Below are 25,388 nucleotides of genomic sequence, written 5' to 3'. Positions count from 1 at the left end.
CGGACACACCCGGGGACAATGCCAAGACCTACAGTTCAAGCCATAGGACTGGTACACACACACACACACACACACACACACACACAGTTCAAGCCATAGGACTGGTACACACACACACACACACACACACAGAGTTCAAGCCATAGGACTGGTACACACACACACACACACACACACACACACACACACACACACACACACACACACACACACACACACACACACACGGACACTGTGGTACATGCCTCTACTCCTGATCACAGCAGAGGACTGAGTCAGAAGAATCATTTATTTGAGTTTGTGATATTGAGGAACATAAAAGAGTTTGCCTCAAAATAATAATAATTTTTTAAAATGTGTTAGAGAAGTAAAAGAGGGGCTGGGAAGGTGGCTCAGTGGTAGAGCGCTTGCCTTGTATGCATGAGGCCCTGAGTTCGATTCATCAGTACCACATAAGCAAAAAGAAAAAAGCCAGAAGTGGCGCTGTGGCTCAAGTGGTAGAGTGCTAGCCTTGAGCTGAAGAGCTGAGGGACAGTGCCCAGGCCCAGAGTTCAAGCCCCATGACCGGACCGCCCCCCCCCCCAAAAAAAAAAAAGAAGTAAAAGAACCCGCATCCACAAATGTCTCTTAGCAGCATTTACATACTTTAATAGCCCATCCTGGCAAGGCACTGATGACCCAGATTCCCATAAATGGTAACATTTTACTACGAATTTTTTCTAGGTCTTTCCTGTCAACAAATGTCCTGCTTCTAACCCTGCCTGTTTAGATTATTTATTCATTACCAAAGGAGTCAGAACTACTGGTAAAGCCTTCAGATTAAAATTCATTCTATAATAAGATTATAATTTTAGTCAGATGAATGATTAATAAAGTTTAGGTAGGTATAATTTTATTAAGATGGCAATATCTTTAAATGAGCATAAGAAGAAAAAAATACCATCATGACCTTAACACAATTTTAACTTATTTACAATATGTCTTTGAGAGCTGTAATCCTACCTACTCAAGAGACTGAGATCGAAGAATCATGGTTAGGATAGGAAATGATCTTATAATGACTCAAGCCTATAATCCTAGTACTTGGGAGGTGGAGACTGGGGATCCCAGTTCTAGGCCAGCTGGTCAAAAAAAAAGTTTGCAAGATTTCATCTCAAATAGTGGCAGGTGTATCAGGGAAACACAATGGCTGGCTGCACTGGTGCATACCGGCATAAGTAAGAGGATAATAGCCCAGGCAAGCCTGTTCATAAAGTGAGATTCCTCCTTGAAAATAAGCAATGCACAGGCTGGGAAGGTGGCTCAGTGGTAGAGCGCTTGCCTTGCATGCCTGAGGCCCTGGGTTCCATTCCTCAGCACCACATAAGCAAAAAGAAAAAAGCTGGAAGTGGCGCTGTGGCTCAAGTGGTAGAGCGCTAGCCTTGAGCTGAAGAGCTGAGGGACAGCACCCAGGCCCAGAGTTCAGGCCCCAGGACCGGACCCAAAAAAAAAAAAAAAAAAGCAATGCAAAAAGGGGCTGGAGAGAGAGACAATAAAAGGAATGACTCAGGTCCTCCAGTAGAAAAGGAATATTGCCTCATCATATAGCGAGGGGCAGGGGAGAAAGCAGAATGAAAAACAGTTGTAATGGAGGAAAGTATGCGTACTGGTATGGTAAGCATGCTCTCCTTTATATTCTGTATCCAAGAATCTACCATAGTAGTAGTGGGCACATAGTGTGTGTGTGTGTGTTTCTGTGTGTGTAAATACTTTGAGACTGTTATGGCACAAAAAATATGAATTCTTATTAAATAAACTGCTCTTTGAAAACATCCACAATTTTCTCAACATCCACACTTACCTTGATACATCACAGGAATAGTGCCAGTAAAATTCAGTAGGTCTTTCTGAGAACTATCTTTAAAAACTAGAAAGAAAAAACAATACCAAAATGTCAATCTTAAATAGATTGTATGAGTGGATGAGTGCATGCATGCATGTACATACACACACATACATACATACATACATATATATGTGTGTATATATATATACACACACACACACACACACACTATATATATATATATATATATATATATATATATATATATATATATGTACCTCACAATCTCTAAATACCAGGATCAATATAAAGGTCAGCAAGAGGAAATCACTAGAGAGCACTTACTTAGAAAACAAAATAGTGCCGGGCGCTGGTGGCTCACGCCTGTAATCCTAGCTACTCAGGAGGCTGAGATCTGAGGATCACGGTTCAAAGCCAGCCCGGGCAGGAGAGACCGTGAGACTCCTATCTCCAATAACCACCAGAAAAACCGGAAGTGGCGCTGTAGCTCAAGTGGTAGAGCACTCGCCTTGAGCTGAAGAGCTGAGGGACAGTGCCCAGGCCCAGAGTTCAAGCCCCACGGCTGACCAAAAAAAAAGAAAAAAGAAAATAGTGGAAAGAACAGAGAATTTTGACACTGAAGTTCTAAGTCATCTTCTCTTAAAAGGAATGTGACTTGCAGTTAATCTATTTCATCTTCATCTTTATAAAATAAAGATAATTGCTTCACAAAGTTGTTATAGGACCAAATGAGACATGAAAGCCCTTAATAATAAATAAACATCATACAATAAAAGTTTTGCTTGTTTGCTTGTTTTTTGTTTTTTTTTTTTTTTGACAGTTCTGAGGCTTGAACTCAGGGCTTTGGTGCTGTCCCTGAGCTTTTTTGCTCAAGGTTGGTTTTCTACCACTTGAGCCACTCCTCTACTTCCAACTCTTTGGTGATTGTTAGAGATAAGAATCTCACAGATTTTCCTGCCCAGGTTGGCTTCCAACTGTGATTATAAGATTTCATGTAGGATTATAGGTGTAAGCCACTGGTGCCCAGCCAAGGAACATCATTTAGTAACTGTCCCATGTAAATAATTGGTTATATTTATATATAACCAGAAGACAAAATGTTCAAATTTTCTTTAAGCAACCTTCAAAAAATAACTTTTTTGATTTCTTAACTAATATCTTGGTCATTTTTCAAAGTTTATGTTCTTGAGATTTTAATTTTTCCATCAATAGCTGGGTCATGATGGTGGAGAATCAGGACTGAGTACAATAAACAGTACCACTGGTCTCACACAAACTGCCTGGGAATGCAGAAATTTTTTGTGTGTGCTGGTACTGGGCCTTAAACTCAGGACCTTGCACTCTTGCTTGGCTTTTTTGCTCAAGACTGATGTGCTACCACTTCAGCCACACCTCCACTTAGGTAGGACTTTGATGACCTGGTAGAAAGTAAAGAAAGGATACTAGGAAAAAAAAAAAAAAAAAGAAAGGACACTAGGCTATGTTATTTTCTCAGGCAGCTATAATTAAACACCCTAAGCGTTTGGTTTTTGGTTTTTTTTTTTTTGGTCCGGTCGTGGGGCCTGAACTCTGGGCCTGGGTGCTGTCCCTCAGCTCTTCAGCTCAAGGCTAGCGCTCTATCACTTGAGCCAGAGCACCACTTCCAGCTTTTTTCTTATGTGGTGTTGAGGAATCGAACCCAGGGCCTCATGCATGCAAGGCAAGCACTCTACCTCTGAGCTACCTTCCCAGCCCCTGGTTTTTTTTTTTTGGTTGTTGTTAATGTTGTTTTGTTTTGATTTTGTCGGTTGTGGGGCTTGAACTCTGGGCCTAGGCACTGTCCCTGAGCTCTTCAGCTAGTGTTCTATCATTTGAGCCACAGCACCATTTCCGGCTTTTTCTGCTTATGTGGTGCTAAGGAATTGAACCCAGGGCATGCAAAGCAAGCACTCTACCACTGAGCCACCTTCCCAGCCCTGTGTGTCTTTTTCTTTTTTCTTTTCTTTTCTTTTTTTTTTTTTTTTAAACAATCACAAAAGTTTATTTTGAAGAGTTCCAGAGGCTAGGAAACCCAAGATGGTAGTGCTGGCAGTTTGGTGTCTGGGGAAGGGCCACTACCTAATTCACAAACAGCCCGATTCACAAGGCAATGGGACAAGACACTTCTTTCTCAGATTTCTTTTGTAAGGGTATTTACCCTATTTTTGAGGGCTCTACCACAGAGCCTCTCAAAGGCTGCATATCTTAATGCAAAGAGAAAGAGAAGTAGAGAGGATTTTTTTTTCCAGTTGTGGGGCTTGAACTCAAGGCCTAAGCACTGTCCCTGACCATTTTTTTTTTTTTTTTTTTTTGTCGGTCATGGGGCTTGAACTCTGGGCCTGAGCGCTGTCCCTCAGCTCTTCAGCTCAAGGCGAGCGCTCTACCACTTGAGCTACAGCGCCACTTCCGGTTTTCTGGTGGTTTTATTGGAGATAGGAGTCTCATGGTCTCTCCTGCCCGGGCTGGCTTTGAACCGCGATCCTCAGATCTCAGCCTCCTGAGTAGCTAGGATTACAGGCGTGAGCCACCAGCACCCGGCTGTCCCTGACCATTTTTGCATGAGGACCTGGTTTGATTCTTCAGCACCACATAAGCAGAAAAAGCTGGAAGAGGCGCTATAGCTCAAGTGGTAGAGCATTAGCCTTGAGCTGAAGAGCTCAGGGACAGCGCCCAGGCCCAGAGTTCAGGGCCAATACAGACCAAAAAAAACAAAGAAAAAAGAAAGGAGGCTGACAGACCTGTTGACACTTTGATTTTGGTCCAAACTTCTGAGTCATACAAACTTATGTGCTTCTAAACAACAGAACTGTAAGATAGTATAAATTTAATTTAAAGAAGTTTTTTGCCAGTCCTGGAGCTTGATCAATCTCAGGGCTTGGGCACTGTCCCTAAGCTTCTTTTGCTCAAGGCTAGCATTCTACCACTTGAGCCACAGCACTATTTCTGGCTTTTACTGTTTATATGGTATTGAAGAATGGAACCCAGGGCTTCATACATGCTAGGCAAGCACTCTACCACTAAGCCACATCCTGAGTTCATAAACATTTTGCTTTTGTCTGTCATGGGGCTTGAACTCTGGGCCTGAGCATTGTCCCTCAGCTCTTCAGCTCAAGGCAAACACTCTACCACTTGAGCCACAACGCCACTTCTGGTTTTCTGGGTGGTTAAATGGAGATCAGAGTCTCATGGACTTTCCTGCCCAGGCTGGCTTTGAACTGCGATCCTCAGATCTCAGCCTTCTGAGTAGCTAGGATTACAGGCCTGAGCCACTGGCGCCCTGCTAAATTTATATTTTTTAAGGCACAAAATTTAAGGTAGTTTATTCCACTAGTAATTAGCAAAACTAACATTAAAAAAATACTTAAATTCCCCAGAAACTGGAAGTAGTCACAGGTAGCTAGATAGCAGACATAAGAAAGAAATAATAAATGATCATTTTTTCAGGTTTCTAGGGCCAAACAACAATCATTCAAATAATGCAAGAAAGACTACACAATATCATTCTTACCATAGGTGTCCATGGAGTATCTGAAATGTGGGAAAAATGTATTTACATTCTTCAGTTCTTCTACAGTTAGATCCCTAAACTTGTACTGAAAAAATAAAAATAAGGAATAAAAGCTAAGCTATGAACAACAAAATAATTACAGTAACATCTAAGTGATATTTATTGAATGTTAGGCTCTAGAGCTTTACAAACATGAAGAGTATTTGATTTTTTTTTTTTTTTTGCAGGTCGTGGGGCTTGAACTCTGGGTCTGGGAACTGTCCCTCAGTTCTTTGGCTCAAGGTGAGTGCTTTAACACTTGATCCATAAGGCCCTTCCGGTTTTCTAATGGTTCATTGGAGATAAGTGTCTCACAGACTTTCCTGACCAGGCTGGCTTTGAACCTTGATCCTCGGATCTCAGCCTCCTGAGTAGCTAGGATTACAGGCCTGAGCCACCGGTGCCTGGTTTTTGTTTGTTTGTTTTTATTTTTGTTTTTTTTTTGGCCAGTCCTTGGGCCTGAACTCAGGGCCTGGGCGCTTTCCCTCAGCTTCTTTTGCTCAAGGTTAGCACTCAGCCACTTGAGCCACACCACCACTTCCAGCTTCTTCTGTTTATGTGGCACTAGTGAATCGAACCCAGGGTTTCATACATGGTAGGTGGAAGTAGAGCTGTGGCTCAAGGGGCAGAGTGCTATCCTTAAGCAAAAAAAGCAAAAAGGATGTATCCAGACCTTGAGTTCAAGTCAGTAAAGGCCAGGGAGGAGCATGCACAGCTTTGGTTTGCCTGGAATTCAAGTTCCAGTACACACACACACACACACACACACACACACACACAACCCATTGGTGAGGTACACACACACACACACTCACACACACACTACCCATTGGTGAGGTGGAAATTGTGCGGGTGGCACTAAGAGGCCAGGAAAGTAGAATTCAAGTTCCAGTACACACACACACACACACACACACACACACACACTACCCATTGGTGAATTCAAGTTCCAGTACACACACACACACACACTACCCATTGGTGAATTCAAGTTCCAGTACACACACACACACACACACACACACACTACCCATTGGTGAATTCAAGTTCCAGTACACACACACACACACACACTACCCATTGGTGAGGTACACACACACACACACACACACACACACACTACCCATTGGTGAGGTGGAAATTGTGCGGGTGGCACTAAGAGGCCAGGAAAGTAGAATTCAAGTTCCAGTACACACACACACACACACACACACACACACACACACACACAACCCATTGGTGAATTCAAGTTCCAGTACACACACACACACACACACTACCCATTGATGAATTCAAGTTCCAGTACACACACACACACACACACTACCATTGGTGAATTCAAGTTCCAGTACACACACACACTACCCATTGGTGAATTCAAGTTCCAGTACACACACACACACACACACACACTACCCATTGGTGAATTCAAGTTCCAGTACACACACACACACACACACACACACACACACACACACACACACACACACACACACACACACACACACACACACACACACACACACACTACCCATTGGCGAGGTGGAAATTGTGCGGGTGGCACTAAGAGGCCAGGAAAGTAGCTTCCCGTTAGACACTGAAGCTAGTCGGGTCTCAGAAATGTAGATCAGACATCTGGGTCAGCAACTCCAATCTTTTCTCTACCAACACGGAGAGGCAATCACGTGGGGTTTCAAGTTCCGCATTCATTCCTAAATCTAGTCTGCTCTTTCAGCACCGATTTGGTCAGGCACAGTGCTGCTGCAAGGGCCTACAAAGCAAGGGCAGTCACTACCTTCAAAAGAGCCCACAGCAGGGGGAAGGTTAGTAAATAACCACCTCCCCAAAGTGACCTCGGATGATTTTTAAGGCAGTGGAGGGGGAAGGGGGGCGCTTCGAGTCTTCCCAGGAGTGTCTCAAGAGTCCAGAGAGAGGTGGAGAAGAGGATTTGATCCTAGCTGGACGCCAATGGTTCACGCCTGTAATCCTGACTACGGAGGCTGAGATCGCGGTTCGCAGACTGTGGTTCTAGAACAACCCCGGCAGAAAAAGTCCGCAACACTCACTAGCCTGGAGCCAAATAGCTCTCGCCCAGGCCGCGAGTTCAAGCCCCAGGACAGATAGACTCACAGACACCCAGACGTACACACACACGTCCATTCCAAGAGCAAAGGGCGTGGGCTCGGAGGCGGCAGGGCCGGGAGGCCGCTGCTAGCGGCGGTGAAGCCCGTGGCGGGGGAAGCCAGCGGCCTTGGGGCTGCGGGCCGCCGCCGAGCCCGGCCCGGCCTCTCCGCAGAGCCGCCCTCTCGGCCGGCCGCAGGCGGAGGAACGCGAGGAGGAGGCAGCCCGTCCTCCCACCCCGAGTCCCCGAGCCCCCAGACAAGCCCAGCCGTCAGATCGCACCTTGCCAAGCAGCCGCCTCACGCCTTCGCAGTCGAACTCCATCACTAGGTAGGTTCTGGACTCAGATTCCCAGACCCCAGACCTGAGGCCTTCTTCCGGACCAGTATCTGCACGGAAGCCGCGGAGGGCCAAATGCCGGGAGCGGCCCAAAGCCCCGCCCCTTTCCCCGGACTAGAAATTCCAGCCCTGTCGCACGCTGGGGCTTCAGCGGGGGCTCCGCCCGGCGTACGCGCGCATGCGCGCCTCCAGCAAACCACCCCAGAGAGCCACAGGTTTGGGGCTCTGTTCGAAATGCGTTGGCGGCTGAGGGACCCTCTACCCAGGCTTGCTGGAAGGACACTCGACAGTCCTAAAGGGAAGAATGGGAAGGACCTGTGTAGTAGCAGTGAAGGAGGTAGAAGCAACACGGAAGTTTCTAGAAAGGTGTATTAAATGTATCATCGTATGGGTAAAAATGGAGGCCATAAGCTTTGGTTGGATTTGGGTAGCAAAACTATAGGGGAAACAGGGTCAAGAGGAACATTGTTAGCTTCGAAGGGAAAGACAGTTGTATAAAGGCTGTGCCCTATAGTGAAGAGGGCTTGTTTCTAAGGAGAGTTGTAACCTGTGGTGGTTGCTTGGGCCTGGTGTGGTGGCTCAAGTGGTGATCTCAACTATGAGAGGCTATAGGTAGGGTCCCAGGCCTCTAGGCCAGGCCAAAACCTGGAGACTCCTATTTGAAAAGTAACCTAAAAAGAAAATTTTAAAAGGTTGGTGGAGTGTCTTAAGTGGTAGAGAGTGCCTAGAGAGCATAGGACCTTGAGTTCAAACCCCAGTGCCACCAACAGTTGAAACAGATAGTAGGTTGGTTTTGTGGATAAGGTCATGTGGAGAAAGAAGTTGATTAAGAGATAAAGGATAGGGTTAATTTTGTTTTGTCTCAGACTTGTGAAGCTAGCTATTCACCTTACTCTACGTCCATGGCATTAAGAAGGTGCAAGAGCTCTCATGAAGTTGGTCATTCAGGAGGGTGATTGTATGTATAGAAGGAACCAAAGGCAGTGAGGTTGTAACGCAATTGGAAGAAAGTAAAACACTGGAAGGCACATTCATTTATCCCCCAAAACTTGTTGGGCATCCACTGTTTTCCTAGGTCTGAGAATATAGCATGGAACAACAACAAAAAAGGCAAAAAATAACTGTCTTACCTGTAATTCTTAGAAGAGGGAGGGTAAAACAGTAAACACTGCAAGTGAAATATATAGCCCGTTTGAAAGTTATAGAAATCCAGCTGTGTTCCATTCTAAGTTACAGTAGCTTTTAGGCTGTGTGTTGCCCTGAGTGACTCCATTTTATAAAATGACACTTTGTTCCATTCTGAATGCAAATGTCTACCTCTTGTTTGGGCAAGTGAACAATCGCCATCTGTCCATCCCAAACCATGAGACACAAACCAATTAAATAATGTTTATGCAAATATAATAGTGCCACAGATGAATTTACCAAATAAAATTAGGAATACTCAGGTATATCATAACCATAGCAGAAAAGCCAGACTGGTGAGCATAATTAACATAGCAGATAGAGGGATACTTCAACCTTCTCACCTGGATCATGTAAAAGGAAAGGCTTCCAACATTGGAGTGCAGGTGGCACTTTCCAGTGCATGTGCAGCAAGGATGGACAAGTCATGAACTTGCCTATGAACTCCCAACTCTATCCCCCCAGCTGTCTATCAGCAAGGCTTCAGCTCAGCATGATTTCCCTACTTAATCCACTTCAGTTATTTTCTACACTCAGTAAATATGGAACTCACTCTGTGCTTTGACACCTCTGTACCACAAATCCATTACTTGAGGTTATGTTAGAAAATTGTCTTGAGTTAACCATTTGTTTCTGTAGCAGCTGTCTGCTCTTGCTCTTAGTAAGGTCTCTCTGAACCCTACATCTGCTTTAGCTCATTCTTTGCCATTTTGTTTTGTTTTGTTTTTGTCCGTCATGGTGCCTGAACTCTGGGCCTGGGCGCTGTCCCTCAGCTCTTCAGCTCAAGGCTAATGCTCTACCACTTGAGCCACAGTGCCACTTCCGGCTTTTTTCTGCTTATGTGGTGCTGAGGAATCGAACCCAGGGCCTCAGGCATGCAAGGCAAGCGCTCTACCACTGAGCCAACTTCCCAGCCCTCTTTGCCATTTTGTAACCTATACTATATTATGTGAAGTGCAATATGTGATCTTGGAATAAAAGTACCTGTGATTATAAGTCACTTTAGCTACTAGATGAAATCAGTAGTACTTGGAGAATTATCACCAACAAAATTGATGTAGCTTCTTTATTTGTTGTCACTCAACAAATTCTAACATTGTGGAAAGACATAAGCATGTTTGTCTATGTTTCTGACAGCTTATGATATGAAGAATTTTTTTTTTGGGTCCAGTCATGGGGCCTGAACTCTGGGCCTGGGCGCTGTCCCTCAGCTCTTCAGCTCAAGGCTAGCACTCTACCACTTGAGCCACAGCGCCACTTCCGGTTTTTTTCTTTTTTGCTTATGTGGTGCTGAGGAATCGAACCCAGGGCCTCATGCACGTGAGGCAAGCGCTCTACCACTGAGCCACCTTCCCAGCCCATGAAGAATATTTTTTTAAATATTAAGGGGATCAGGATAGATTTCAGAGTTGAGAGAGTAAGTACGCAAATTAAAGGGCAATCATAGCAAAATCCCAAGACTCCAACCAAGCCCATGCTTGGAGGGGCTCAAACAGCGAGGAGGAGGAGACCAAAGAATGAAGAAAGAAGTGAGGGGCTGGGAAGGTGGCTCAGTAGTAGAGCGCTTGCCTTGCATGCATGAGGCCCTGGGTTCGATTCCCCAGCACCACATAAGCAAAAAGGAAGCCAGAAGTGGCACTGTGGCTCAAGTGGTAGAGTGCTAGCCTTGAGCTAAAGAGCTGAGGGACAGTGCCCAGGCCCAGAGTTCAGGCCCACGACCAGACCCAAAAAAAAAAAAAGAAGTGAGCAAGTGGAAATAGGGGGCAAAGTCAGAGAAGGAAACAAAGGGATAGATAGTTTACAACACTGATTCTTCCAGTGTGGTTTCCAAAACTACAACCTCAGCATTGCCTAGAACTTGTTAGAAAAGCAGATTCATTTAAAACATGAATTGTATTGAGGCAAAATTATATGTTTATTGTTTGCAGCTTGATTTTTTGAAACATACATACATTGTAGAATGACTAACTTGAGTTAATTGACAGAAATGTAGATCCTAATATCCCACCCCAGCCTTGTTCTATCAGAAGTTCTGGAGATGGGCCCAGTATTTCAGATGATTCAAAGGTAATGAAGTCAGAGTCAAGTGTGACACCATGTAGATAATTTTAAGGACTTTTTTGTGAGTGCCCTTCAGCCTCAAACTGGAATAATAAGCTCATATAAAAAATACAAAAGGGGGGCTGGGAAGGTGGCTCAGTGGTAGAGCGTTTGCCTTGCATGCCTGAGGCCCTGGGTTTGATTCCTCAGCACCACATAAGCAAAAAGAAAAAAGCTGGAAGTGGCACTGTGGCTCAAGTGGTAGAGCGCTAGCCCTGAGCTGAGGAGCTGAGGGACAGCACCCAGACCCAGAGTTCAGGCCCCACGACCAGACCCCAAACGAAAAAAAAAATAACAAAAGGGCTGGGAAGGTGGCTCAGTGGTGGAGTGCTTGCCTTGCATGCATGAAGCCTTGGGTTCGATTCCTCAGCACCACATAAGCAAAAAGAAAAAAGCCAGAAGTGGCGCTGTGGCTCAAGTGGTAGAGTGCTAGCCTTGAGCTGAAGAGCTGAAGGACAGCGCCCAGGCCCAGAGTTCAGGCCCCATGACCGGACCCACCTGTATTTAACAAATTATTATTCCTATAGTGAGGGAACTGGTACTGTTACCACTGAGACAGTTCAGTGAGTGTTAGGATTCTGTTAAAGGACTTAGATGAGTTAGAGGAGGGTATGAGGAAACAGGCCTTCACTCTGGATTGTATGCTGTCATGAAGTAGACATTTTGGTGACTAGCTAGCTATAAATATCATAAATACTATAAATATCGCTATAAATATTATCAGTGTGTACAAGTTTTGAGCCAGGAGTCTAATCCTAGCACTAAGAAGGTGAAGGCAAGAGGATGATAAGTTCAAGGCCATCCTTGTCTTTCAGCTATACTGTAAGACCCTGTTTTTTCTTTTCTTTTTTTTTTAAAAACTAGAGTGAAGATGAAAGTATAATTGACCAAAGAAGCAGCAGAGGGGAAGATATTTGGTATTTTATGCCTTATCCAATGACCTTGATCTTATCTCTGTTTAGATAGAATTACACAGTGGCCCTGTTGTTTCACACATTTTTAGTCAGAGTGACCTTGTTTTGTAAGATTGTTTTATGTCTAACAGAATAACCTTACCAGCATCTAACAACACTGAGGTCAAGCTATGTCAGACATCTCCCTGATCTCAGGACTTGCTTTTTTCCTTTCTGAGGCTATTATTGTGAAAGAAAAAGAAGCTGGGAGAAGAGGAGGGGGGAACGTGATGGAGGTGAGTGAAAATGAATTGGAATACATTTATACATTTGCAGTAACGTCACCATGATTTCCTCCCTTTTATAGATAAAGTATGCTAATAAAACAGAATGGAAGAAAAGAAGGAGAAGCCATTGTAAGGTGTGGAACAGAAAAGTGATGTGATTCCTCTGATGATGGAGATTGAACCCAGAACCATTTGCATGTTAGGTGAGCATTCTCCCATTGAACTACATCCCTAGCACTTGTGATTTGAGTGTTAAAAAGAATGATTCTAAATGCTGTGTAGTAAAGAGATGATAGGGCTTAGTGTGAGGCAAGAGCAAAAGCTGGGAGGAAAACTATAGAGACAAGTTGAAAGATAAGATGTCTATTAAGTGTACTTTACCCAAATCTGAGAAACCTTGGAAACAAGTAGGACATCTAGTGGCTCCAAGATCTAACAGATACTTTTTTTTTTTTGGTCAGGCCTGGGCACTATCCCTAAGCTTCTTTTGCTCAAGGCTAGCACTCTACTACTTTAGCCTCAGGGCCACTTGTGGCTTTTTCTGTATATGTGGTACTGAGGAATGGAACCCAGGGCTTCGTGCTTGCTAAGCAAGCACTCTACCACGAAGCCACATTCCCAGACACAGATACTATTTTGTTAGCCAGAAATCTATTAATCAAGGAAAAGGTGTGAAGCTTTCAGTGCAACCTAAACAAGTTTTATCTTTTATTAAAGAGACTCTTATGGAAGAGGCCTTCCATCCAAACCACTTAAGTCTAAGTATTATACTTTTTGCATGTGTGTGTATATGTGACATTGCTAAAAGTCTTACAAGCTTTAACCTTTATAAAATTGTATTGATAGAATTATTACCTATAATCTGTTTTCTTGTTTCTGAGATACTGTTTAATGTGAATTCACATTAATAATAGTTTTTAGGACATAGAAAAAGTCTATAAAAGTAAATAGTCATACTTATTTTAATGTGCATACTTCTTTAAAAATACACTTGAATGTGTGGGCTGGCGTAGTGATTCAAATGGTGAAGCACCTGTCCAGCAGACATGAAGCCCTGAGTTCAAACCCTATATAGTATAATTGACCCCATCTTATAAAGAAAAGAAAGAATCAGAGAGCTTAAATTATTGTAGGTAGTATCAGAAACCATTTTCCTAACCTATATGTTATATTGCCTCTCAATATGTATGAAATTGTGATAAAACTTTGTGGTTAATAATAATAATATTTTACAATATTTGCCTGATATGATGAGGGTACTAGATTTGATTTCTAGCATGAACTGCAAATAATGAATAAGTCAGGCACCAGTGGCTCACCCCTATAATCCTAACTACTCAGGAGGATGAAATCTAAGGATTGAAGTTCAGAGCTAGCCTGGACTGAAAAACTCAAGAAACTCTTCTCTCCAATTAACCAACAGAATACTGGAACTGAAGGCATGGCTCAAGTGGTAGAGTACCAACCATGAGCAAAAAAGCTTAGTAGTAGTGAGAAAATAATTTATGAAGTCAGAATTCTGTGTCTATATGTCTTACAATAAAAGGAAGGTGAGTAATAAAAACACTGACTTTTTAATGCTTTCTTAACATCTAGTTTGGCAACCTTTTTCTCTTAAAATGGATATAAAGGATGAAGCATTCTCTCTTTCTCTGAGCACTGTGCTTACCCATGATTCAGTGCCTACTCATTCTGTATTGTACTGGATACCTTTCTACTTTCTACCTTTCTGTTCCCAAAGACCTAAGGTCTTGGAGTAAAAGGGTCAAGTCTCATTCATCTTTATTGCCAGTGCTATATATTCTTGAACCTGTGCATTTATTCATTCTACTAATATTTAATAAATGGGATACAAAGAGGACTTAAATAGAAAGTTTACTGAATGAATGACTATATAAGTGTAAGGTGACCAAAGCCTTAGAGAGAAGAAGATATAGTGGATTGGGTCTTTGCTTTGTCTGGGTTTTACACTTTTAATAAAATCCATTGGAAAGTATAGGCTTGCCCTAGAAAAAATGAATATTCCAAGCCGGGTCTGGTGGCTCACACCTGTAATCCTAGCTACTTAGGAGGCTGAGATCTGATGATCGCGGTTCAAAGCCAGCCCGGGCAGGAAAGACCGTGAGACTCCGATCTCCAATAAACCACCAGAAAACCGGAAGTGGCGCTGTAGCTCAAGTGGTAGAGCGCTCGCCTTGAGCTGAAGAGCTGAGGGGCAGCGCCCAGGCCCAGAGTTCAAGCCCCACGACCGACCAAACAAACAAAAAAAAAAGTATATTCCTAAGTATTTAGTCCATATTTTGTGTCCAATCTGAAAAATGTTCATGGATTCATGGATACTGAAGCCCACTGGACAATTTTATTGGTAGTTGGTGGGGGCAGAATTTGCTTACAACCTTTGGTCAAAGTAACCTGACCTACCTTAACCCCACAATACCACTTTTGGGAATATTTGTCACAAATAAAAATACCTAGGATATATGTACCAAGGTGTTTATTATGTTAAAGGAGGGGCGGGGGGAGAAACGTTCCCAAACTAAGAACATCATGTGTGTACATGTGCCGGCCTATGCCATTCGTAAGGCTTGAATTCAGAACCTGACAGTTGTCCCTGAACTTTTTTGCGCAAGGCTAGCCAAGCCACATCTTCCCCTTGAGCCCAGGGCCTCAGGCCTGCAAGGCAAGCGCTCTACCACTGAGCCACCTTCCCAGCTGTGGCTCAAGTGGTAGAGCGCTAGCCTTGATCAGATCCAAAAAACAAACAAACAAACACAAAAACAAAAAAGAAAATATGCTTCTTATTGATCTATGCTTCTTAGATGGGTGGAACATATTAGGTTTTTTTTTTTTTTAATTGACCAAAAATTGGCAAAAATCTGTAGCGTAGAGTGCTTGCCTTGCATGCATGAAGCCCTGGGTTTGATTCCTCAGCACCACATAAGCAGAAAAAGCTGGAAGTGTCACTATGGCTCAAGTGGTAAAGCGCTCACCTTGAACTGAAAAGCTCAGGGACAGCACCCAGGACCAGAGTTCAGGCCCCATGACCAACAAAAAAGAAAAAAGTAACTATCACATAGCTTAAAATATACCTCAGAAGTATCAAATGCCTCCTAAGTAATTTAATTGTATTTTAGAATAAAATGCAATGCCCTTCTAAAGAACACAATAAAATGCGGCACTGGACATTAAAAAAATTCACCAGCTTCAACATCTGCTCTGAAGTTATTAGGCACTTAAAGAAACAGCAAGTACACCCACAACAAATTAAAATACCAAAGAAAAATGTAGAATTTACAAAACACTTAGAAATTCAAACACCACAACAATGCTTAATAAGAAATGTACTCATGGGGCTGGGAAGGAGGCTCAGTGGTAAAGCGCTTGCCTTGCATGCATGAGGCCCTGGGTTCGATTCCTCAGCACCACATAAGCAGGAAAAAAAAAAAAAAGCCAGAAGTGGCACTGTGGCTCAAGTGATAGAGCGCTAGCCTTGAGCTGAAGAGCTGAGGGACAGCGCCCAGGCCCAGAGTTCAGGCCCCATGACCGGACCCAAAAAAAAAAAAGAAAAGAAAAAAGAAATGTACTCATTACCTTGCTCATGTAATAGTAACCCCTCTGTATGGTATTTTTTACAATTAAAAAAAAAAGATTAAAACACCAAGGAAGATCAAAGCACCTAGAAATTGCAAAGATGGTAGATTTGCAGACAAGGTCCTTAAAATGTTTATTATAAATTTTATCAATTTCTCAGAGGTATAAAATAACACAATCTGGAGAGCATGAAAGCTAAAATAAAAAGCACAAATTGTGCTTCTGGAGATTAAAAATATATCACTTTGTGTGGGTTTACAGAAGTCTAGAAACTAGGGAAAAGATGAGTGAACTTGAAGAGAAGTAGTTAAAACACGAAAAAGACTGAAAAATATACAGGACATCAGCAAACTTTGGTACAGTAGTAACTGTTCATATAAACACAAGGGAAATCTTGAGGTGAGAAAAAAATTGAGGAAATAATAGCTAAAAGTTTTTCCACCTAGGCATTGCTGGCTCACACCTGCAATCTTAGCTACTCAGGAAGCTGAGATCTGAGGATCACAGTTCAAAGCCAGCCCAGGCAGGAAAGTCTGTGATACTCTTATCTCCAGTTCACCACCAGAAAACTGGAAGTAGCTTTGTGGTTCAAGTGGTAGATAAAGCACTTGCCTTGAGCTGAAGAGCTGAGGGACAGTGCCCAGGCCCAGAGTTTAAGCCCCATGATTGCCACACAAAAAAAGGTTGTCCAGCTTGATCCAAGGAATTTACTGTACCCCATATCGAGGAATCATGCAAAAGATACACCAAGGCACATCAAAATCAAGTTGCTGGAGACTACCTCTAAAGAGCATTCAGGCTGGGAATGTGGCTTATTGGTATGCTTGAAGCCTTGGTAAAACATAAACAGAAAAAGCCAGAAGTGGCATATGGCTCAAGTGTAGAGTGCTAGCCTTGATCAAAAGAAGCTCAGGGACAGTGCCCAGGCCCTGAATTTAAGCCCCAGGACTGGCAAGAAGAAAAAAAGAAAGGAAGGAAGGAAAAAAAGGAGGAAGAAAGCTAGCTGGGTGCTAGTGGCTGATACCCATAGTCCTAGCTACTTAGGAAGCTAAGATCTGAGGACTGTGGATTTAAGCTGGCCTAAGAGAGAAAGTCTGTGAGACTCTCATCTCTAATTAGGCACCAGAAAACTGGAAGTAGAGCAGTGGCTCAAAGTGGTAGAATACTAGCCTTGAGATAAGGACAATACCCAGGCCCTGAGTTCAAGCCCCAAGACTGACAAAAACAAACAAAAAACCACCCTCATCAACTGTACACTAAGGAGTTTTATATGTAAATTATAATTCAATAGAGTTTAGTATTAAAAACATATGTAAGAATTTTTATTTAATTCAGATGTCAATGACATTGTTACAGGAGTAAAAGCAAGTTATATAGTAACAAGTAATATGGTCTCCTTTAATAAAACAACACCTTCAATAAAATTGAGAGCTGGGCCGGGCACTGGTGGCTCACGCCTGTAATCCTAGCTACTCAGGAGGCTGAGATCTGAGGATCACGGTTCAAAGCCAGCCCAGCCTGGAAAGTCCGTGAGACTCTGATCTCCAATAAACCACCAGAAAACCAGAAGAGGCACTGTGGCTCAAGTGGTAGAGTGTTTGGCTTGAGCTGAAGAGCTGAGGGACAGCGCCCAGAGTTCAAGTCCCACAACCGACCCCCCCCCCCCCCCAGAAAAAATGGGTACTCATGGCTTATGCCTACAATCCTAGATACTTAGGAACTGAGATCTGAAGAACCATTGCTCAAAGACAACACATACAGAAGAGTCTATAGTACTCCATCTCTAGTTAAACAAGAAGTTGTACTGGAGGCATGGCTCAATGGTAGATTATCAGCCTGGCGTCAGCAGACTGAAGGAGTAGAAAATATTGATTTCAAGGACTGGTAAATACTGGGGGAACCTGTGTGTCCTCTGTCTGTGTATATTTAAAATGTCATGGAGAAATCCCTAACGGAAATCCCTAAGTTTTTCCTTATATATCATTGGATGGTTTCATGTTTTACAGTAAATACTTACAATATTAGTCATTAATAATAAAAATGAGGGGTATGTAAAAATGATGTAGATGGAGGTGTGGTGGAGGAAGGTGTCCACCAGTCAGTGCACAGAGGTCAAAGGGAACAAAAGGTGATTGTTAGACTTAATAACAACAACAAATTATCTTTGAGCAGGGTACTGGTGGCTCATGCCTGTAATCCTAGCTACTCAGGAGGCTGAGATTTGAAGATAGTGGTTCAAAGCCAGCTTGGGTAGGAACACCTGTGAGACTCTTATCTCCAATAAACCACCAGAAAACTGGAAGTGCTACTGTGGTTCAAGTGGTAGAGCGTTAGCCTTGAGCTGAAGAACTGAGGGATAGCACCCAGGCCCAGAGTTCAAGCCCCATGATAGACCAGAAAAAAAAAAAAAGAAAAAAATTTAGGAAGGAAGCTGTAGCATCAGCTGGAAGCTTTAGGACAGAGATACTTATAGTTTTGATACTTATAGTAAAGAAAATCAATGAAGACCTGACCAGAGATGTTTAATGTGGTTATTTGTGAAATCATGTTGAGAAATTCTTCAAGATGTAAGGGCAGTTGTTGTAAGAACAGAAATAGATGTAATCACTTCCCTAGAACTCAATTTATACCCTCATAGCTGACATAGTAACACAACTTTCCAAATCCTTGTCTGTAATCATTTTTTTTTCTTTTGTCTCAATACTGGGGCCTGAACTCAGGGCCTGAGCGCTGTCCTTGCGCTTTTGTGCTCTATCACTTGAGTCACAGCTCCACTTCTAGCTTTTTTGGTAGTTAACTGGAGATGAGTCTCATGGGCTATCCTGACTGGGCAGCCTTTGAACTGCAGTCCTCAGATCTCAGCCTCCTGAGTAGTTAGGATTACAGGCGTGAGCCATCATAGCACATGGGCTTGTCTTTTAAGAACTCAACTTCCAAGAGACAACTGGGACCAAAGTCTTGACCTCGTCTGGAGCATCAGAGGTATACTAGTGCAAGTCACAGTCTCTCCACCTAGTTTTCTCAGTGAAATGGGATTAGTAATAGTACTTACCTCATAGTGTTTCTGTGAGATAATGTGTACACAGAGGTCAGTTTACTACTCAGCTTCTGTTCTGGGGATAGTATCTCTAGGTGTTGAGTCCAGGCCCTATGATCAATGATGTCATAATGCCCTACTAGACTCCAACTTCTCCATTAGGTAGTTTTGGATCCTTTGGTGCCAAGGAATGGAACTGACATGTGACACCTCTATCAACTGAAAGTTTTATGAACACATTCCTTTGTCAAGATTTTAGTGAATAGTGTCTCACTGTGCAATTGTGTCTATAGAAATTATTTTACTTTTGATCATGATTGTGATTGGCTGGATGCTTTTTGTTGGACTTACATGTTACATGGGTACATTTCCAGAGTTGATGGTAAGTAGTGGCCTTGCGTATAATTCACTTGTGATCCATCCTGACTCTGCCTCACCCTCTCGTGGGAATTCTGACCAACGGGGAAAGACTGTTGTGGTCTCAACACTAATTGCAAGTTGGAGACAAAGTTAAGACATATTTCTTTTAAATCATCAAGTCTTCTCGCTTTCTCTTTCCTCTCTTTTATCCTCCTTCTCTTGGATATACAACTTGTTTCAAGGCAGCATAGAATTTATAAGGGGTTCATTGAAGACTGCCTGATTTTTGAGTTTCAAATTGAGAAGTTGCTGTTAGGAAGGGGAATTGGGACCAGGGGGACCTTTGATCACCATACTGAAGGCACTGAACAACAGAGAAAGCGATTGTTGTCATCCCTTCCTTTAATTTTCTTTCTGATTCAGCCTCCAACTCTAAAGTGGAAGGAGAGGTGGCCTGTTCAGAAGAGCAAGGCACGACGGAAGAACCAGGCTTTGGAAGAAGAGCTGTCCCTGTGAGTGGGTAATCCGGTCTGTTGGGTTAGGTTCCTAATTTCCAGAGAACTCTGCAGCACTCGGGAGTCTCAGTGGAGTTTCTATTCTCTTGGAAAAGATAGCCAACTATGAAAGGGTAAATGATAAGTATATGGTAGGCAAAGAATTGGAAGAGAACTTCTGGGGATAGAAGGCCAAGGTTCAAGTGTCTGTTCACACTGTCTTTGGGATTATTCTTTTTGAAGACTTCAAACTTTCTCCTGAAACATCAGCACATTTGAAAACTGTTTTGTGTATGTTCATTGTACAGAATAATGGATTTCATTGGGACATTTTCATGCATGTATACAACCTACTTTGATCATATACTTGCTTCCCATTACCCTCTATGTTCCCTTTCCCTTCTCTCTCTGTTCCCCTTCTTCTTCCTAGATATGGGCTTTTTTTTTTTTGCTCCCTCGTTGCTGAGTTTATAGATAGATATACCCCACCAGGTTCTGCTATTTTTTTTTTCCCTACCTGGCCTATAACTGCTGTCATCTTATTCTCAGACTCCTGAGATCTAGTATCTATACCCCAATTTCTTCATCTATGCAATGAAATCTATATCAGTATCTTATTATTTGGTTTTGCTTTTTTTTTGGGGGGGGGTCCAGTCATGGGGCCTGAACTCTGGGCCTGGGCGCTGTCCCTCAGCTCTTCAGCTCAAGGCTAGCACTCTACCACTTGAGCCACAGCGCCACTTTGGCTTTTTTCTTTTTGCTTATGTGGTACTGAGGAATCGAACCCAGGGTCTCAGGCATGCAAGGCAAGCGCTCTACCACTGAGCCACCTTCCCAGCCCCAAGAAGCATATTTTCTTTTTTTTTTTTGGTCCGGTCATGGGACCTGAACTCTGGGCCTGGATGCTGTCCCTCAGCTCTTCAGCTCAAGGCTAGCACTCTACCACTTGAGCCACAGCGCCACTTCGACTTTTTCCTTTTTGCTTATGTGGTGCTGAGTAATCGAACCCAGGGCCTCTGGCATGCAAGGCAAGCACACTACCACTGAGCCACCTTCCCCGCCCCAGTATCTTATTATTTGGGAAGATTACATTTGTGAATTTATGTAAGGTATTTAATGTCAATTAGTATTTACTTAACAACTGCCTTAACTGCTAGGCAAAATAATGAACCTATGAACAAAGATTTACTGGGACAATGACCTCAAGCACTTACTCCTACACAACTAGCTCATTGGTATAGGTGGAATACATATACATCCTCTCACACATTCCGTTAGACCAGCCTGCCTATAGATCACATCATAGTATTCTTCAGCAAACCTTAAGGACTTGTTGCATCCCACTCATTTCATTTGGACTTGTGTTTCAGAGCAGTTCCATCATTAAAGAAACAGTAGTTTTAACAATATTCTGTTTACTTGCACAGAAGTGTTTTGGAAAAGCTACTTCAGAAGGTAGGGATGTCAAAACAAGGTCCCAGGTGTACTAAAAGCAGGAAATGATGGTTGGACTTCAAGTTTCCATCTGTGCAATGATTTCTGTGAGCTTTGGCCTAAAGCCAGATATCTGTGAGTGTAGTGATATATATGGAAGAAGGGTTCTTAGTTGTTTACTGAATACTATTATGAGATCCTGATTAACATTTAAACTAGTGTATTTCTCCTGCTGTGAAATGAGCATAGTAGTCAGTTATCTTCCTTCTCATTCTAGAGGCTGTGAAGTGCCTTGTTCTGCATGAGGTTTTAATTGTCACTTTAAATTACAAGATTTTCCCTCTTTGAACAGCACAAATAGAACAAAGCTAGTTACTTAGTCTTATCTAGCCAGTTCAATTAATCCAATGAGGGTTTTTCCCCCCATAGATACTTTTTTTTTTTTTTTAAGTTTTGTGAATTTTTTAAACTTTATTTATCGTGTTTATGTGGTACCAAGGAATCGAACCCAGGGCCTCAGGCATGCTAGGCAAGCACTCTACCACTAAGCCACATTCCTTGCCCTCCATAGCTATTTTTTTTTATATCTGGTTACTTAAAGCAATAAACATTTTGGCTTGCAATACATTATTAAGGATGTGATTCTAGCTAGGTCCCAAATAGTCACCAAGAATAAGACTTTTCTTTTTTGACAGTCCTGGGGCTTGAACTCAGGGCCTGGGCACTGTCTCTGAGCCTCTCTGTGCTCAAGCACTCTACCACTTGAGCCACAGCATCACTTCTGGCTTTTTCTGCTTATGTGGTACCGAGGAATTGAACCCAGGGCTTCATGCATGCCAGGCAAGCACTCTACCACTAAGCCACCTTCCCAGCCCAAGAATAAGACTCTTTTAATAAGATTTTTAACCACAACATTCCTGTCATGCTGACCAGACATCCCATTACTGCTCACCCAGTGTCATAGACCAATGTCATAATTGATGTCTGAGCCCTGCCCCCAAAATGGCCATGAAGAGCCTTTTTAGTTCAGACTAGACCACGAGGGTCCTCTGTCAGGAACTGTCATGCTGGGCCACCCACCATCTGGTCTCTAATGAAGACAGCCCAAATCCCAGGACTTAGGAAATAGAACACCACACCTTCCTAAACCACCTACTTCTGCACATATCACCAGCTAAGTAAGAAATCCACAATGATTGTCGTCTTATGGATGCTTCTCATTGCAGGAACAATGTGGAAGGGATATAAATACCCTCCAGGAGGGGTAAGTGTACCTTTGACTTCCTGATATCTACTTTAAAATGCATGTCCAGGATTAACAAGCTAATCATAAAAATTCACTTCCAGTAACTTTAGAAAACTCTTGTGTATTAAGAAGTTATTGTAGTTTATCTATTTCTATTATTTACTCAGAAGTGGGAAGATTCCCACATTCATATGTTCTCTTATACATATTTTAAAAATTCTTCACCTTAAAAAAATAAAAATAAAAAAAATTCTTCACATAAAGGAAATATTTGTGGCCCAGAGTCAGTGGTTTCTGACTTGAGTGAAGTAGTCCATTATGTTAACCAGATGCCTATTTTTTGTTGTTGGTCATGAGGACTGAACTCTGGGTCTGGGCGCTGTCCCTGAGCTCTTCAACTCAAGGCTAGCGCCCTACTACTTGAGCCACATCACCACTTCCAGCCTTTTCTGTTTATGTGGTGCTGAGGAATCAAACCCAGGTCCTCATGCACAAGAGGCAAGCACTCTATTACTGAGCTACCTTCCCAGCCCCCAACGAGATGTCTTTAATGTTCAGCCATTTATACCATTTCCTGAATCAATTCATTTCAGCAACCCAAACTAAAGCTCTTCCTTGAGTAAAACTTGTTTGTTAATGGTTCTAGGGGCAACAACTAGACACACCTAATCAACTTCTTTCCCCTCAGACTCCTCTGGAAGTAAGCAAGGATGATCCTGGTGAAGTCATGCAGCTCTGAAGCTCACCTGAATAACTGTACAGTTCCTGTTGTTGGTTTCACATAAAAGAATTGCACATTATTTTGTCATAGTTTATGTAAAGTTATTGTACTTTTGAAGATGAACACTTAGCTCCTTATAGGGAGATGATGAAGAGGCAGTTGGGGAGGATAGATCCTTTCTGTTGAGTCTCTTAAGGCTGGGATTTAAAGCTACTCCATGTGTGTGTGTGTCCAGGGGCTTGAACTCAGGGCTTGGGCACTGTCCCAGAGCTGGCATTTAAAGCTAGTGTGTGTGTGTGTGTGTGTGTCTCTTGGGCACTGTCCCAGAGCTGGCATTTAAAGCGTGTGTGTGTGTGTGTGTGTCTTTTGCTCAAGGCTAGCACTTGAGTCACACCTCCACTTCCAGCTTTTTGGTGATTACTGGAGATGTCTCACCGACTTTCCTGCCCCAACTGGCCTTGAATTGTAATCCTCAGATCTCAGCTTCCTGAGTAACTATGATTATAGGCACAGCCAGCTCTATTCTTTCTGTATTCATAAGAATACAAACCTAGAGTACTCTTAGATCTATTTCCCAAGTAATACCCTTCTCCTAAGTTGTGGGGGAAAAATGTTAACAGGGTTCAGGGTTAAACCTGATCTTTGGACATGTCATCCCTCTAGCCTTTTCATAGATATTACTAAGAATCCAGAGCTTACCCGACCCATGTGTGGAAGGTCCTCATTTTAATACTGGGGCCAGATACTAAAATATAACAATTCTTACAATTACTTTCTAAAACTGGATAGCCTCATTTTATAAAGGAGCAAAATTGAGGCCAAAAGGCCTTAAGTATCTTGCCAACACACACAGCCCAGGGTCACAGTCAAGATTAAAATTTGGGGGCTGGGAAGATGGCTCAGTGGGTAGAGCGCTTGCCTTGCATGCCTGAGGCCCTGGGTTCGATTCCTCAGCACCACATAAGCAAAAAAAAAAAAAAAAAAAAAAAAAAAAAAAAAAAAAAAAGCCAGAAGTGGTGCTGTGGCTCAAGTGGTAGAGTGCTAGAGCTGAAGGACAGCGTCCAGGCCCAGAGTTCAGGCCCACTGACCAGGACCCCCCACCAAAAAAAAAGATTAAAATTTGGGCTTTCTCCAATGCATACCTTTATGTGCCATGACAAGAATCAATCAAATATGAGGAAATGGTTTCCCTCACCTTAAAGCTTAAGTTGTCCAGTGTTGTTTTTAAACATCATATATAAAAACAAAAGCTGCTGGGCACTGGTGGCTCATGCCTATAATCCTAGCTACTCAGGGGGCTCAGATCTGAGGATCACAGTTCAAAGCCAGCCTGGGCAGCAAAGTCTGTGAGACTTTTATCTCCAGAAAACTGGAAGTGGTGCTGTGGCTTAAGGGGTAGAGTGCTCACCTTGAGCTGAAGAGCTGAGGGACAGTGCCCAGGCTGAGTTCAAGCCCCATGACCGAGACAAAAACAAAAAAGAATAAAAAAACCCCAAAAGCTCACTATGCAGCCTTGAATATGATGGATGCAGTGAGGTATGAAACCAGGGATGGGAGACCAAGACCTGTAAAATTAACAAATCAGGTTTATAAACCTGGGGGTCTTAATAAGCCCTCTAAAGGTAGCTTTGGCTTGAGAATTTCTCCTCTCTCTCTCTCTCACACACACACACGGGAGTGGGAGCTTGGGGGTGACTGACACTTGTTCAAGAAAAATGTACCTTTCCCATCACAGCACATTTTTTGGTTTCACAGGAAGTGTTTTGTAGATGGTACATTTACTAAGCTACACGTGTTCTCTGCACTGAATGGATTCCCTTTTTATGGAAAGGAAAATGAACTCAAAATTTATAAACTCAAGTATATGTAAATTCTGAATCTAGGATATTATCATCTCTCTTGTATATTGGATGACCTAGACTCAACTCACTCCAGTGAATCAAGCACCTACACTCTTGCATGGCTCTGCCCACCTGCTCATATAATCCTAGGACTAATTTTCTCAATATCTCAAGCTCTATTATGTGGGATTGGAATTTGCTCATTGTGTACAAGAACTACGTACTCAGGTCTACTTTCCCCCTCCAATTTGAGTAAACTTCCAAAACTCAAGCCCCAAAACTAGATTCTGCTACTCTAACCACCTTATAGTTCTCCTAACTTGGATAT

At 42.8% G+C, this 25,388-nt stretch overlaps 2 protein-coding genes and 1 long non-coding RNA gene across 8 annotated transcripts in view; 2 read left to right on the top strand and 1 right to left on the bottom strand.

Moving 5' to 3' along the window:
• Positions 1–19,049, bottom strand: part of Uevld (UEV and lactate/malate dehyrogenase domains) — a 54,494-nt gene extending 35,445 nt beyond the window's left edge. For 2 of the 6 annotated variants that reach the window (XM_070032745.1, XM_070032751.1), the window contains exons 1-3: positions 7,815–7,956; positions 5,373–5,457; positions 1,841–1,906 (exon numbers count right to left, since the gene is read on the bottom strand). In XM_070032745.1, coding sequence (XP_069888846.1) covers positions 1,841–1,906; positions 5,373–5,457; positions 7,815–7,856 — 193 coding nt within the window. In that variant the 5' untranslated portion in view covers positions 7,857–7,956. Of the gene's footprint in view, positions 1–1,840; positions 1,908–5,372; positions 5,458–7,814; positions 7,957–18,979 lie in introns of those variants that run through there. The other 4 variants (XM_070032748.1, XM_070032747.1, XM_070032746.1 and 1 more) reach the window with 3 other exon arrangements.
• On the top strand, positions 8,074–13,883 carry LOC138834063 (uncharacterized). Its single transcript, XR_011373994.1, has 3 exons — positions 8,074–8,208; positions 12,417–12,539; positions 13,613–13,883. It is a non-coding gene; the product is annotated as an uncharacterized lncRNA (long non-coding RNA).
• Positions 19,050–19,096: 47 nt separating the features above from the next.
• Misfa (mitochondrial sheath formation associated) lies at positions 19,097–23,298 on the top strand. Its single transcript, XM_070032752.1, has 4 exons — positions 19,097–19,346; positions 19,748–19,836; positions 22,479–22,516; positions 23,187–23,298. Exons 1-3 carry the CDS (start codon positions 19,278–19,280, stop codon positions 22,498–22,500), a joined length of 180 nt encoding a protein of 59 aa, XP_069888853.1. The 5' UTR covers positions 19,097–19,277; the 3' UTR covers positions 22,501–22,516; positions 23,187–23,298.
• The last annotated feature ends 2,090 nt before the right edge of the window (positions 23,299–25,388 follow it).

The sequence above is a fragment of the Dipodomys merriami genome, unplaced genomic scaffold, assembly GCF_024711535.1.
Source record: "Dipodomys merriami isolate MVZ:Mamm:240054 unplaced genomic scaffold, mDipMer1.0.p SCAF_21, whole genome shotgun sequence".
In the NCBI taxonomy this organism is placed as follows: domain Eukaryota; kingdom Metazoa; phylum Chordata; class Mammalia; order Rodentia; family Heteromyidae; genus Dipodomys; species Dipodomys merriami.
This window is presented reverse-complemented; position numbering and strand designations above follow the sequence as displayed.